At 44.2% G+C, this 16,015-nt stretch overlaps 1 protein-coding gene across 4 annotated transcripts in view; it reads right to left on the minus strand.

The window, feature by feature from the left end:
* Positions 1 to 16,015, minus strand: part of UBE3B (ubiquitin protein ligase E3B) — a 53,220-nt gene that overhangs the window by 30,897 nt on the left and 6,308 nt on the right. For all 4 annotated transcript variants that reach the window (XM_049101948.1, XM_049101949.1, XM_049101950.1 and 1 more), the window contains 10 exons: positions 15,227 to 15,286; positions 14,700 to 14,804; positions 13,130 to 13,226; positions 11,562 to 11,647; positions 10,415 to 10,497; positions 5,299 to 5,404; positions 4,878 to 4,998; positions 3,424 to 3,601; positions 1,313 to 1,476; positions 1 to 168 (listed from right to left, as the gene is read on the minus strand). In XM_049101948.1, the coding sequence (XP_048957905.1) occupies positions 1 to 168; positions 1,313 to 1,476; positions 3,424 to 3,601; positions 4,878 to 4,998; positions 5,299 to 5,404; positions 10,415 to 10,497; positions 11,562 to 11,647; positions 13,130 to 13,226; positions 14,700 to 14,804; positions 15,227 to 15,286 (1,168 nt within the window). The remainder of the gene's footprint in view (positions 169 to 1,312; positions 1,477 to 3,423; positions 3,602 to 4,877; positions 4,999 to 5,298; positions 5,405 to 10,414; positions 10,498 to 11,561; positions 11,648 to 13,129; positions 13,227 to 14,699; positions 14,805 to 15,226; positions 15,287 to 16,015) is intronic.

Here is a 16,015-nt window from a genome sequence, read left to right on the forward strand (position 1 = left end):
CTGTGAGTATCTGCAGCCGGATCTGGGTCAGAGTCGTCAGTGAGGTCTGGTAGAGGACACAGATGTTGCAGACCTTCTGGACCTCCACAGAGTCCACACGCTTACCCCCAACAGGCCTGAGGATATTCCGAACGGATGCAGACTTCTGAAATGCACGCTTCAGGAGATCTGGCACGGAGGGAAGGAATATGTGAGCAGACGTTCAGCCATCTGCCAGCTTTCACTCCATAAAGAGCATCTCAGTAAAGTGCCCGGTTTACAACCAGGTCTGGACAATGGGGCAGCTGCCTTGACTCAAGTCATCTCTTTGGGATAAATTAGAAAAGCATTCACAATAGGCTTTTAGGCGGCACCCAGAGACCTCTTCAGAACATCAGAAAATATCTCAGACCAAGCCAGACATATTCGACTGCTACAGGGGATTCTTTTACTGGGCCATGGAACCTACAGGTAAAAATCCAGCAGACTATATTAGGGAAAGATGGGTGAAGGCGGAGGGCCTGGGTGACTCATGGTTCTCTGTGCTTTAAGAGGGAAGCAGCATCAACCTTGAGTACTGATACTCGGTTTGGGTACTGATACTTGACTTTAGTTTTAAACTTTCCCATTTACGTTTACATCCTGCTGAAGGGAGACTGAGCCCCTGCCCACGGACAGCCACATGATGGAGACTGTCTGAGCCACACCGGATGGCAGAAGAAAAGTCACCCTGAACCTGGAAATCTGCCACGGGCAGGTGACTCCACTGAATTCTGTGTTAGTAGCATTTCCTGAACTTTCCTCAGAGAAGGCACCAAGAAACCTTCCCACAGAACCTATGACTAAGCCAAAGAGGCAATATGGGGGTGGCCCAGTCAGTGACCCATACAGGTCCAAATGCAAAGGACCTTTATGATTAGGGGCTCAGAAAGGCTCTACTTCCCCTAAGAAATGGGCCTTCCTTCTTCTTGTTTTAATGAGTAAGAGAAGATCCACAAACCCCTTTTCATTCTAGCTACTACTAGAAATTCAGAGCCAAATGGAAGTTCAGAGATCCCCACCGTACTCCTTGTGGAATATCCCCTAACTGTGGACACTTTTCTCTACACCTGACCTTGGTCTTATTCACTTATTTGTTTCCCTGGTCCTTGTTTTCTATCCCCTAAGGGTTTTCTGTTGATCTGCTAAATGTGAACTTGGTTGAAGCAATCTTAAAACCTTTGTGGGAGAAGTCCGAGTGTCCCAGAAATGGAGGGGAGCGGGCACACAGGGACAGTAGGAACTGCACTTGAGCCAAGCAGAGCCCCAGGCTCGGCCTGCCCCAGCCACTCACTCTTTACAGGAAGCACATTCTGGGGTGATGCTGGCTGCACATGGGCTGGTTCCTGGTTCTCCACCAGCTTCTTGCTCAGGATGTCACTGAAGAAGATCCGGATCAGAGGCACCCCCCACAGGAACTGCAGCTGCTTAGTGATCAAGGGCATTGACTCGTTAAGGCTAGGAGAGAGCAGGAGACCCAGTGGGTCAGTCCCACCTGACGCTGGCCATGGAGAGCCCACTCAGCTCCCCACTAGGCCTTCCACTTGGAGAGGTGGCAAGGGCCTGCCACTCAACATGGCAGATAAGAGGGCAAAAAAGAGAAAGTGGGATCCACAAATACCACTGAGGGCCTAGGTGCACAGAGTAATGACCTCTTTGTCTTCTCTACAGCATTCCTACCCACCCCAGGGCCCCAGGCTCCCATGTCACAGTCCTCCCGGGTGCACAGTCCTCTCCTGTCTCTGTTCTTCATCCTGACCCCACCCCATTTACCACTCAGGCGACAAAAGCTAAATGATACCTGCTTACTGTCCTCTTCTTCACACTAGGCTGCAGGCCCAGCCTGCAAGTTTCCATGACCCCTAACTTTCTAATAGTCTCCGTGCCTTCAAGTGCTCCATTCCCCACTGCACGTGGCACTCGAAGCATCAGACTCACTCTTAAAATCTGCCTTCATCACCTCCTTGCTCTATATCCTGTAAAAGCTCCCAGCATCACAGTAGAAACAGCTACCACCCACAACCATGGGGCAGGCCTAGAGGCAGGCCCTTGACATACTTTACCTCATTCGATCTTCTGAAACAACAGTATCTGAGGGACGGGGAAAATCGTCCTTGTGTTTCAGAAGAGGAAAGCAGGGTAAAATGGCTTGTCCAGAGCCCCCCAGAGCAGATCAGGCTGCACAATGCTATGTTCCCCTGCCCCTCCTGCCTCCCACAACATCTCTCCTGAGTCCCAATCACACATGCTCCATCCTTTTCAGGCTAGGGTGTCACACAGGGGCCTGTTGTCAGCTGGCAATTTGTCTTTTCAACTGATGACACTCAGGTACGATGAGGAAAAGGGAGACAATCTAGGGATTTCTTTTCCTGGCCCACATTCTTTGCCTCAAGGGTAGCTGCCGGGGACACAAATATCTAATAGGAAAACAGCTGGGAGCCACAGCCGCCTTTGCTCCTGAGACCTGAGACATCTCAGTCAAGAGTATAGGTTTCATTTTCAAACTTGTGATGCAATGCCGCCTTACTTAATTTCTCTCTTCTTGCCTAGGATTTTTTTTTTAAGATTTTATTTATTTATGATAGACCTAGAGAGAGAAGCAGAGACACAGGCAGAGGGAGAGACAGGCTCCATGCCAGGAGCCTGACGTGGGACTCGATCCCAGGGCTCCAGGATCGCGCCCTGGGCCAAAGGCAGGCGCTAAACCACTGAGCCACCCAGGGATCCCCTCGCCTAGGATTTTTAATGTTTGAGTTTTGTAACTAAAAAATTTTAAGTTAATATTCCATCTCTTGAAAGGATGAGGTTACTTTTATCTCTTTTCAATCATGTGTCTCATTTTATTTTATTATTATTTTTTTAAAGATTTTATTTATTTATGACAGACACAGAGAGAGAAAGAGGCAGGGGCACAGGCAGAGGGAGAAGCAGGCTCCATGCAGGGAGCCTGACATGGGACTCGATCCTGGGTCTCTAGGATCATAACCTGGACTAAAGGCGGTGCTAAACCGCTGAGCCACTGGGGCTGCCCGTGTCTCATTTTAGTATTTCCAAAATATGGCAGTTTAGGGAGTCAGAAAAAGCGATATTGAGAAAGAAAAAAATAACAGTGCTAGATATGGTTCATAATTTACTACGGAATGAAATTCAAAATAAAAGGACTTAAAAAATTGCTATTTACAGGGGAAAAAAAGAAACTGAAGGGACATTCACGCAGGTTGTCTCTGGATAGTAGCTTAATGCGTTTTTATTCTCTTTTGGTCTTATCCAGATTTTATTCAGCGAAAATACATTACTCTTGTAACAAACGAAACACAAGCTGGAAGGAAGAAAGAAGGAAGAATGAGGAGGTGATGAGAGACAGGCAGGGGACAAAAGAGATGGCCATTTGCCTCTAGGACTTACCCATAGTCCACAGATTGGGAGAACCAGCCAAGGACGGGGTGCCAGTGTGTCAGGTTGGATTTCTTCTGGGACACGTACTTCTGACAGTAGCACAGCATCTGGGTGAGTAAACTCACGAACCCGTCTGTCTCCTCCTCTAACACTTTGGGGCTGAGGGAGCCCAAGTGTAGGAGGTTGCCTACAAAGAGAGGAAGCTGACTGCAATGGGCCCAGGTGGCCTGCTGTGTCACTGTCACGACCCTGTCGCCTTGGCCTCCCACAGCCATGTCCACAAGCAGGAAGAAAGTCCTTGTGGAGAGGCACCTGGCAGTCCCAGGGCTGCAATGTTATATACCTGGCTTCAAATCCTGGCCCTGCCACAGAGGAACTATGTGCCCCTCAACTTACCTCACCATTTTGTTATAAAGATGGCAATAAGGATCCCCGCTCTTGATGTGAGGGTTATAATGAAGTAACATATAATGTCAGGCAGGTAGAGGTGTGTGATCTTTAGTGAACACAACACTGTATTTTATTGATTGATTGATTGATTATTATGGTTAAGAATTTTATTATCAAAATTATTATATCTCTTGTGAAAGTTCAAATGTTACAGCAAGGTATAAACACTCCCCTTGAGAAAGAAGTGATATTTCTTCCCTTCCAAGAGTTCCCCCCACCCCCCGCCGCCACCACCCCCACCCCTAGAGGTCTGGTCTTGACAGCACCCTGCCCACACAGAGTGGCTGGGGTCTCTGCACGTGCCAGGCAGGGTGAGGGCCGCCTGCCCGCTGGCCTCTCCCCCTGGTTAAAGCCAAAGGGAGAAGAGCACAACACTTTAATAGTACACTGATATTTGAAAATCAAGAGTCAATATAAGAACAACCTTTGGAAGGACATCTGAACATTCTGGGAAATCATCGTTGTTCAATGTTCACCCAAGTTATTTAATATGCCTTGGTGAGGACTCTCACCATAACCTCTCTTAAGATTTTGCCCCCAGAACCTTTTTCTATATAAATTTCCAAGTGATGAGAATTACATACCACTGCTAATTTCAAATGCTTCTATTTGCTCCTGTCTTTTATTCATGTACAAAAAACCATAAAACAGATGATGCAGACCCCACTCATAAAAACACCATCCAACCACACCTGCCCTTCTCTCTGGAGATGAGAATTATCCAGGCAATTCCTTGCATCTTCATTTTTCCCTTGGCTGTCAGGAAGCTGAGGGCAGAAATTTAACATTCATATACACTCACTCAACTAGGTTGCCAGATTGATAGATTTTCCATTGGTTTTCAATTTTGCATGTTTATTTTCTATCTGATTACATGTCTTTTAAGTACTTCTAAGGGTTACCAAAAACAACTCATGATTTCCAGAACAGCAAAAAACAAAACAAAAACAAAAACAAAAAAACTGGGCTTTTTCCTGACACCCAGAACACAAATTCCAGACACAGGTACTCACCCATCAGACAGAGTGTATGGCATCCTTCTAAGCTTTCACATACATCACGGCATCGATCTTCATTTCTTAAAAATGTGATGAATTTACGAAGCATGTCATGAGATTCTAAAACAGTGAGGCGCTGCAAACAATTGCAGACTGTTAGGGTGGGAGCTGACAGGAAGAATTTCCCACCAGAGCATGAACTTGATGGCTTGCAGATCAACACTTGGATGCCAAACGTGCTCTCAATGGCCAGGAAGAAAATGAACAAAGATGAGAACCTGGCTCTCTGGCCTGCTAACATGAGTGTGCCTATGGTGGTTACCTTGCTTAGAAGAACTATCAGGAGAAGAAGTGGAAATTAACAGAGAAAATATCTTACTAATTTCTAAGAAGAAAGGGAAAAACGGACTAAGGGGAGAATCACAGAGCCACTTACCTCAGGGGTCACTGTGCTGAGATGAGTCACAAGAGCAGGCACAGACATGATGTGGATGAGGAATGGCCGAATCAGATTGTCTGAAAATTGTGCGGCAATCACAGGGCTAGACACAGACAGATCACCTTATTCACACAGGTTTGCGCGTCACCCCAGAGCCAAAGAGCCACTCTGCCAATGCCCCCAACTCCCCTGGAATTATGCTTCACAGGACTTCTAGGAAAACTAAAGGCTGAAAATGGGGACACCCCAAGGTGAGTGGCTGAGTCAGTGAAAGTACAGCTGCAGGATGCAACTACGAGAAATCCATTTTGAAGTTTTACTGACATGAGAGAATATTCACGCTGTAATAAACTTTAAAGAAAACAGAATAAGAAACTATGTCTAAGGGAGGTGAGGGGGGAGGTAGTGGCTGAGAGGAAAGAAAAGAGCTTCTGGAATGCTGGCACTGTTCTATTTCTCAAGGGGAGTGGTACTTATGCAGCCATGTTTACTATGTGATAACTCACCAACAATTCACACTTCAATTAAGCAATTTATTCTAAGTATGCATTATGACAATAATACTTAGATATGTTTACATATAGATAAGCTCGTAAGTATATATAAGTGAAAAAAACCAAGAAGGACAGATTTAAAAAGAATGTTAACAATGTATATCTGGGTTGTAGAATCATGAGGGACATTTTTTCTTCCTTATGCTTTTTTGTTTCACCCAGGCTTTCTACAATAAGCACACAATCTTCCATAATCAGAAAAAAAGATAATTGTTATTAAAATAAGATAATGACCCCTACCTGCCTTACACCGAATATAAAAATTAACTCAAAATGGATTATATGCCTAAATGCTAGTTTTATAACCAAAATTATAAAACTCTTAGAAAAAACATAGGAATAAATCTTTGTAGCCTTGGGTTTGACAAAAAATTCTTAGATAGGACATAAATATCACAAAATTTAAAACTTTGTGCTTCAAAGGACACCATCAAGAAAGCAGACAACTCACAGAAAGGAAAGAAACATTTGCAAATTATCTCCTGATAAGGGGACTTTTATTTGGGACATATAAAGTACTCCTACAACTCAACAACAAAGGACAAATAACCCAATTAATCAACAGGCAAAGGATCAAAATCGACATTTCTCCAAAGAAAGAGATACATATGGTTAGTAAACACATGAGAAGATGGTTAAGATCACTGGCTGTCAGGGAACTGCATATCAAAACAACAGGGAGGGATCACCTCACATCCATGAAGAGAACTATGATAAATAAGATAACAAGGGTTGGCAGGAACATGGAGAAACTGTAACCTCATTCATTACTAGTGGAAATGTAAGATGCTGAGGCTACTTTGGAAAAGTGTGGCAGTTCCTCAAAAAGTTAAGCACAGAGTTACCACATGGTCCAGCAATTCCACTCCTAGGAATATATGCAAGAGAAATGAAAAATACTTCCACACTAACAACTTACAAATGTTAATGGTAGCACCATTTATGGGCCCTTATAGAAACAACCCAAATGTGGCAGTCATACCACAGAATATTACTCAGCCATGAAAAAGAACCAAGACCTGATACATTCTACAACTTGGATGAACTCACTATGCAAAGTGAAAGAAGCCAAGCACAGAAGCCATACATTGCAGGATTCCATTCATGTGAAATATCCAGAACAGGCAAATCCCAAGGGAGAGAATGCAGACTAGTTGTTGCTGGAAGCGCTGGTTGGGTGATTGGGGGTGGTGATGGTGACTACTGATGGGTATGGGATTTATTTCTGGAGTAATTGACACATTCTAGAATCAGACAGTGGTGATGGTTACATGACTCCGTGAATGTACTAACCACCAGTGAACTGAGTTTACTTTAAATGAGTGAAAGGTAGGATATGTGAATTATAGTTCAACAATAAAGTTATTTTTTAAAAAAAGTAAACACCAGAGGTCATGCAGGAAAAAGAAAAGTCGAACTTACAGGAGGAGATTGATATCTTCTAGCTAATATACTCCAGTGGCAATGACCAAGTATGTTACCAGTATTTAGACTATCAGAACCTGTATTATTAACTTTACCACTTTCAAGGGTACCATTTTTGGGAAAAGAAAGCTGCATAAGGCTGAAATGATCAAAATATTAGTGTCTATGTAAACCACCCGTCTATAGAAGGCTGACCAACCAAGCTAAACTCACTGAGCTGAGCTGGAAAAAGAGAGGTTCACCGCACAGTCCCCGTCAACAGAGAGTTCACACTGCAACCAAGGAGCTGGACGGGCACATAGGAAAAACAGAAACTGAGCCTGGACAAACCAGAGGCCTGGTTCATAAACGGAACAGGGAGAATTTTAGAACGTTTCCACATGCCACAAGTTCAATATATATTGTTCCTGGAATATAAAACTGTGTCCAATACATGAGGCAAGTGTACAGAATGAGGAGTAAAGAGTATGGGCTCTGAAGTCAGACAGCCTGGGTTTAATTGAGACCAGGGTTACGTGGCTTAACCTCTCTGGGCCTTACCTTCTTCCTCTATAAAACTGAGATTAAAGAGTGTGGTGAGGAGTCAATTCATGAGGGTAGGAATCTTAAAACAATTGTATGGCCCATGAACATTAGCTGTTTGCATAAGATTTGGTGATCATGCCTAAACATATGATCTATAATTTTACAGACTTTCAGTACCATATCCCAGTATGACAAAACCACTAGACACCTTGTTTTAAAAGGCCCTGGCCATTTTCAATTACATACAGATATTCAGAGGGGGGAAAAGGTACACTATTTAAGAAAAAGACTTTAGAGCAGCCCAGCCTTCACAAGTGAGCCAATGGACTTGAACACAGAGTGAAAAAGTCTAAAATGATGGATGCTTCCATATTCTTAATGGAGAAGAATGTGCTGGAATGGCCAGATGTGACCCTCTTGGTGAATCACACTCTGACGACCATCCCAGGACAGAGGACGGACACTGGAACAGAAGGAAAGATTTGTATTCTCAGCAGAGGACGAGGCAGAGCTGTTGCTGTGCCCCTGAGCTCAGGCATCTGTGTACCAACTCTTTGCTGCCCCTGCCAGAGGAGAGGGTGGGCAATGCTGGAATGAGCCATCCCAGAAGGTGATCAGGAAAAGAAGTTGCCGGAAACCTCCTGCTGGAAAACCTGTTTGTACTTACATCTCATGATTCATGAAATACAACTCCTCTCAAGGTCTGCAAGGAAGGTATCATTGTTTACTAGATAATCTGGTCTACTTCTGAAACTAATTATAGCATCATTGGTTGATTCCTGCCCCTTTGTCTTAAGGATCTTGCTTCTAGAAACTTGTTGTCCAACGCAATAGCCACTGGCCACGTGTGGCTCCCAAGCACTTAAAATATGGTTAGTTAAGTGGCAGCTTTAAGTATAAAATACACCCCAGGTTTTTAAGACTCAGTATGAAAAGAAAAAAATTATTAACTACAAGAAGTGATTTAAAAATACTGACTTCATGTACAAATGATTATATTTTAGATATACTGGTTTAAATAAAATAGACCATTAAACTTAATTTCCCCTTTCTTTGGTAAGATTTCATTTATTTGAGAGAGAGAGAGAGAGAGAGAGAGAAAGCACGAGTGGGGTGAGGGGCAGAGGGAGAAGCAGACTCCCTGCTGAGCAGGGAGCCCAATGTGGAGCTCGATCTTGGGACTCCAGGATCATGACCTGAGCTGAAGACAGATGCTTCACTGACTGAGCCACACAGGCACTCCTCCTTTGGGCTTTTTTAATGTTCTCATTGTATTTCTATTAGACAGGGCTGCTCTAGACCAGCCTTGTCCAATACAGTTTTCTGTGATGACAGAAATATCTATTTGTGCGGTCTAGTAAGGTCATCACTGCTCAGGCATACATGGCCCCAAAGCACCTGAAACATGGCTAACATAACTGAGAGACTGAATTCTTAATTTTAATGTATTTCTATTTAAACAGTCCCATGGGGCTAAGTCTTTAGTAGAAAGCACCATCCAGACCAGGAGTAGCAAAATATGACTCACAGGCCAATTCTACCCATGGCCTATTTTTCTAAATACAGTTTTATTGAAACACAGCCTTTCTTGCTTATGTATGTATTATTTATGGCCACTTTGTGCTAGGATAGCAGGGTAGTTGTAAGAGACAATGTGTGGCCCACAGCACTGAGAATATGTACTAGCTGGCCCCTTACAGAAAAAGTTGTCCAATACTCTAGATCATCATGTTCCAAAATAGTATTCCAAAGAAAAGGACTCCATGGGGCATTAGTAGACATGCTCCACCACTGAAAATTAGGCAAGGGTATTTCGCATTCAGATATGTTCAAGCCAACAATCAGATTAAACAAGCCCAAAGGTTCCTATACCACGGGACTTGTCAAGAGCTCCCTGAAGTAAGGTGCCCTGTGGATTAGCAAAGGGGGCAGAGCAGATAGCTCCACCAATCTGACTGGACCACAATACTCTCTCTGTCCCAAGTTATTATTATCTTGGGGATTAAGATTATCTGGTTACCTTATTAACATCTCTCCCAAGTTAGTGCTCCTGTCAACAGTTTAAGAATATTCTGGATCAGTTAACAGACACAGCTTTGTGTATCTGGTGATTCTCAGAATTGTAGGCATAATTTCCATACAGAAATATTTAGCTTCTTATGTATTTTGTATTGCCTAAGTGAAGGCAAATAGCAAATCTTCTCTGAGCCTCCAGATTTGAACATTTTAAACCTGTGTTCACAACACTACTCCCTAAATCCTCTACCATGGCCACCACTGGGCCTCCTCCAGCTCTCAGGTTCTCTATATCGATTAAAAGCTCAAAAAGGAAGATGCTTGTATCTCGGGCCCTTGGTACAATGAAAGCAATTCACTTGGAAAAGCTTCCTTCAAATCATGATGCAAAAAATTCAGGGGCACAGATAGAAGAGCTGCCGCGCCAAGAGATGCATGATGATTGGAAGAACACTTCCTGTGAATTCCAACTAAGTGGGCAAGCCCACACATAAGGAACATAAGAACATAACATAAGGAACAGGAGGAAAGAAGAGTGAGAAGAGGAAGCCTCTCGAAGCACGACAACCCCTCATCTGGAGTTTACTACTTACCGCAACGCTAGAGAAAAGGTTGCAGTTAAAGTGCCTTTGGACAAACAAGGCCGGGGTCTTGCCAGGCCACGGGTTAACAAGATCTGAAAAACAATGTTTTATTTTTATTTATTTTTAAAAAATATCTTATTTATTCATGAATGACAAACAGAGAGAAGCAGACACGCAGGCAGAGGGAGAAGCAGGCTCCCTGCAGGGGAGTCCCTGATATGGGACTCGATCCCAGGACCCCGGCATCATGACCTGAGCCGATGGTAGACACTCAACCACTGAGCCACCTAGATGCCCCTGAAAAAGAACATTTTAACTGGTCAGCAGATAGTGCTGACTTTATATTCACTTGGACGTAAAGCAGCAGCATGGAAGTAAAATGAAGGCTTCAGATAAAAAACTATATTGGAATGGATTTCAGAAAAAAGGAGAGCAAAGTAAGGGTTATCTCCTTCATTATGCTACTCTGTCTCTCAGTATCGTATTTAAAGTAAGAAATAGCTAAAAAAGTTTACAGCCAGTGAAAAGGATACCAGACTTAAAATTTCACATGTATGTGTTCCCCCCTGTATTCTGGTATCCAGCAAGCTTCCTCACTGAAAAGAACAGCTGATTCCACTACTGTTGGCCATCATGCCACCTCACAGGGTTTGTGTGAGGAGAAAAGGAAACCTGATCAGGAAGGGGCCCATCTCAGTCCCAGGCAGTAGGAAGGGCTAAATCAATGCTACTTGTTAAGCTCAAGAATTCCAAAGTGCTTTTATACAACGATTAGAGTTCTTGACAGTGCCCAGGGTATGTGAGCTGGCACAATGAGGGGCTATGTGGACAGAAGGTGTTTGAGGACAGAGCAAGAAAAGTAATTCCAGATACCATCCAAGAAGGAACCCGAGGGAGCCAGGCCCTGAGGCCTCCTTCCTGACTTTAAATGTCAAGTGACAGGGTTTTTCCTGTAGCCAAAGATAAAGGGATCCTAGCGCCACTGTCCTCCCTTGACGCAAACCACAAGTGACTCAAGTAGGGAAAGGGACAGGATAAACTCCTCCTGCAAAAAGGTTTCTGTGGGGAGTGCATCAGATGTGCCAAAATCAGCTGTAAAAATCCAAGTTCAGGTAAGGAAGAATGAGGTCCCACATTAGGGGATGGGGTCACAAACCTGCAGCACAGAGTAAAATCCATGTTGGTTGAGATGTCCCATGATGTTTGCACAAATGTGGTTCATGGCTGGTCGAAGAGTTTCCCCTAAATGAAGAAAAAAGGCTCTGGTCTTACTGTGAACTATTTATACGTGGGACAGCACATCAAGCCCCAGGCTCAAGTCCATAAAAAAAAAGTAGATTTTCTCTGGCTTGCCTTTCTACTCCCCTTTGGTTTGGTACCAGACACAGGGAGAGGCTGATCTCCAGAATTCTTTCTCCCAGAAGGTCCAGCCCAAGTGTCACCTTTTAGGTGATGGGTCCTATCACTTCCCAAGCCAGAAGTTATGTCTCGGCCTGAGTGCCCACAGCACCTTTCCTAATTCCCTGTGAGGGTCTTGTACTTTCAGCTCTCTGCAGCTGCCTCCTCTCCCCACTGGAATACAAGCTCCCTGGAACTCAAGGCCAGAATTCACCAAGTTTTAAACTACCCCCCAACAACCAGGCCTTAAAATCACCTTCTCCTCTCTGGCCGGAAGCCTTTGCACAGATAGTTGCCTCTGCTCTCAAAGTGTTGTCCCTCTTCTTGGCTCTGTAAATGCCAACTGTCCCTCAGGCCCTTAGCTCAGATATCACTTCTGCAGGATAGCCTGAGCCCCCAACACAGTGATGCAGGTCCTCTTTTAGCCACTCAACACTCTCATTTCTCTTGTACGCCTCCTCCCGTGCACACATTTGCCACACTGCTGTCATGATATGTGTTTGTGTGTACATTTTGCCTATATTCATACACAGCCACAGAAACAGGACTTCCCTTTAGTGGCTGTCTCCCTCACTGGACTCCCTGGTTCTCTAAGGAAGGGCGGGCACAAAGCAGTTGTCCAGCACCCAGAGCCCCTTCAGGGCAGTGACCTCTGTATCTCCAGCCCCTGCACAGTATCTGGCATGGAGAAGGCTATTTGCTGAGCGGATGGAGAAAGTGAACAGATGAAACACATAATGCTCAGTGCACTATCTGGGGAAGGAGGCAGCTTCACAATACAAATTTTATGAGCAAAATAGAATTATTTGCTGCTCAATGATTCTGACAAGAATGACAAGGCTTGAGGGAATATTATCGCTTGGAGGCTGAGGTGCTATGGGAGTTTAAAAAAATTAGATCAGAGGGACTGTGCCTTTAAACATAAATGCAAAGAGAGATTAGAACACACAAGACTGAACATATCCTAGATACTACATATGCTATCCGATGGAAGTAAGTGCATCTTCATTTGTATGGCTTCAGGTCCCTCCCTGAGGCTTATGGTGGCAAATATGCTTCTTAAAAAGGTGAAAAGGTCTCCAAGCTCCCTATGCAAACTTGGGAAAGGGTTTTTTTTTAAAAATATTTTATTTATTTATTCATGAGAGACACACACAGAGAGAGAGGCAGAGACACAGGCAGAGGGAGAAGCAGTCTCCATGCAAGGAGCTCAATGTGGGACTCGATCCTGGGTCTCCAGGATCACACCCCAGGCTGCAAGCAGCGCTAAACCGCTGTGCCACCGGGGCTGCCCTTGGGAAAGGTTTAGAAGCAAGTCCCACAGACCTTTCCCACGGAGAATTTTCCACGTTGAAGTGTCTGTGAAGGTGACAAGCATCGTGAGGTACAGCGTGATAAGTCTGGAATCCTGTAAAATTTCAGGCTGGAAACAATAAAGAGACTAAGAGTAAGACATATGCCCTGCAGTCTCCAACAGTGAAGCATCCATTTACAACGTGCTTGGATGCACCTGGCTTCTGGTAGGTGAGTCGGTACTGTTGGGGTTTATTCTTTTTCTCTTAGGGAATGACCACTTTGGGAGTAAAAGAACAGCAATTTTGGCACACTAGTGCTCAAGCATGGAATCTGAAACGCTCTTGAGAATTGAGAATTCTTGGAAAGCAAGCTGACTGGAGCTATCTTGCTCTGTGTGTGTGTGGGGGGGAGTATGCATGCATGTTCACTGAAGCAGGGGAGCAGAAATGCAATTGAACATAACAGGGACTCTGAGCTTAGACTCCTGGCTTTACCACTTCCTAGCTGTGTGATTTAGGGCAAATTGCTTAGCCTCTGTACCCATTTCCTCAGCTGTTGACTAGACGTAGGATCATTGCTTTCTTCATAGGCTTGTTGTTAGAAATGAATGGATTAATGTATATAAAGCACTAAGAACAGTGCGTGGCACGTAGAGAACTCTATGTAATACTGGCTAATATCATAATCATAATTCATGATTGCTGCCAGGTCAAGGCCAAGTGAGTCATTCATAAGTGCCTTAAGGGAGATGACTAGGAATAGATCACTGGGGTCTCTGGGGACATTTGCTCCATCACTCAGCTACTACCCAAGTCATTGCCAAGCCTCTGCCCCTGAAACCTCTCCCCACATCATGCAAAATGAAAATGACTCACACCCCTGCCCACCTTCTCTTAACACAAGAGTGAACACAGGATTAGGAAAGGACAGTGGCAGTGTCCTCTTGCCACTGTGAGCAGCTCAAGGTTGAGACCAGGATCCCACTGGGCCTTTATGAGTCCTCTCAGATTTCTAAACTAGTTGGGGAGGCCTCTCTTTTCTCTTTGGTCAAAATAAGGTAAGGATGTGAGGCCAGAACTACTGGCTACTATGATTTCGCAGGAGAGAACTCCCTTCATTCCAAAAGGGGGAAGGGATGAGAGAAAGGGACAAGAAGTAGAATCCTAGAAGTTCCTGGCTCTGGTAATCCCTGGCTGCCATGTTACAGACACTATTCTATGAAAGATAATCTCTTTCTTGCTTAACTTGTATGTATTATTAGCTGCACTCATGCTGGGTTTTGGTACTTTTAACAAGAGGCCTGACAAGTATAATAATATAAATAATAAATTATATCAAAGAAATGGAAAGAAAATCAACAGATTCACAGGCATCGAGACTATAGTAAATATAGGCCAACGTTAAAAATATCATATGTGAAAGAAGGGCTCATTCTGATAACAGTATCTAACTTGCTCTCTTAGACTGGGGCTCTAATAATTTCTTGCTAGACTCTGGCAAACTTCCAAAGGAATAACCTATGAAGGAATCATGAAGACTCTCAAAATATACTCTAAAGGCCTCCAATGAGAAGGATATATTTATGGGTGTCTTGTTTTACCTTGAGCTGCTCAAGAAACTCACAGCAATACCAAAGAACATGTTTGATCTGTTTAATCCACAGGAGAGTGAGATCCTTGGAAAGAGCCAGGGACACATACCACACCTATAAGCAGGAAAGAGAGAAACGTAATGGGCAGGTACAGGGACCAAATCACATATGTTATAGCTCCTGGAACGGGACCAATTCACTAGGCCCAGTGCCAGAGAAGCCCACGGAGATGAACCAGTGAATAAGCAGTGAGTAGGATTTCTTTTAAGGTTAAACCCAGAGATAAAATAGCCTACTAAGGGAATTTATCTTCCTGAGTAAGAGGTAGGAGCAGACCATAACTCTTAGATAATGAAGAAACTAAGAAAATCAGTTGTACTTTGTTAATGTTTTGATCCATTACTTACACACGGAAGAGGGGGTGTACATATGCAGAGTCATACTGAAAAAAATCATAATGTTCAGCAGGGACTTTCAGAGTTCAAGACACTGACCTGAGAGTTTGTGGGAAACTTCCCAGCCCCCACCCCACTTACCTTGGGTTCATTCTCAGCCTCCATGCTGCTCAGGATACAGCGACACAACTTCTCAAATCTCTGCAAAGAGGCAGAGTGGTGGTTATAAATTCCCACAACCAATGTTGAAACGGGAAAGAAGTGTCCTCTGGGCACCTGGCACTTGCAGAGACTCAGATGATGCCAGATGACTCACATATGTGACCGTATTTAATTCTCTCTCATAGATACAGAAACTGAGGATCAGAGAGGCTAACGAAAGGCTCTTGAACTGGTGGCCGATGGGCTGGATGAGCTCTACATGTGTGTTTTGGATGGGGGCTCCTTTGGAAAAATGAAATTAATCTGGCAATCTGGGCCTGCACTCCTGCAGGACAGCAGCTGTCCCCTGAATTGTGTTCTCCTGTTGGCCATTCCCTAAGGACCACCAACACAGACTTTTGCCTCACAAACTATCATATCATCACTTTTCTCTTGAAATGAAAAAGGAAAGAAAGTGGAAACTAGAAACCAAGTCACACTGTCTACACCAACTCTGGATCCACCCTCAAAAGTGCTATAGCCCCAGGCAGCCAACTCATTTTTCTAAACTATAGTTTCCAAAAGGGATCACCTCACTGTACCTGCCTATCCTCATCTACATGACTGTGTGTCCACCAACAGTGTAGTTCTGCCTTTCTGGGCTACAGGCTCCACAGGGCTAGAGACCTTGCCCATCTTGTTTCCTTCTGAGGCCCCAGTGCCTAGAGGAGGGTCTGGCACAATGGGATGCTTAACAGTATCGAATGCCTAACCTCTGGGACACAGAGG

This window comes from Canis lupus, chromosome 26 (genome assembly GCF_003254725.2).
Source record: "Canis lupus dingo isolate Sandy chromosome 26, ASM325472v2, whole genome shotgun sequence".
Lineage (NCBI taxonomy): Eukaryota > Metazoa > Chordata > Mammalia > Carnivora > Canidae > Canis > Canis lupus.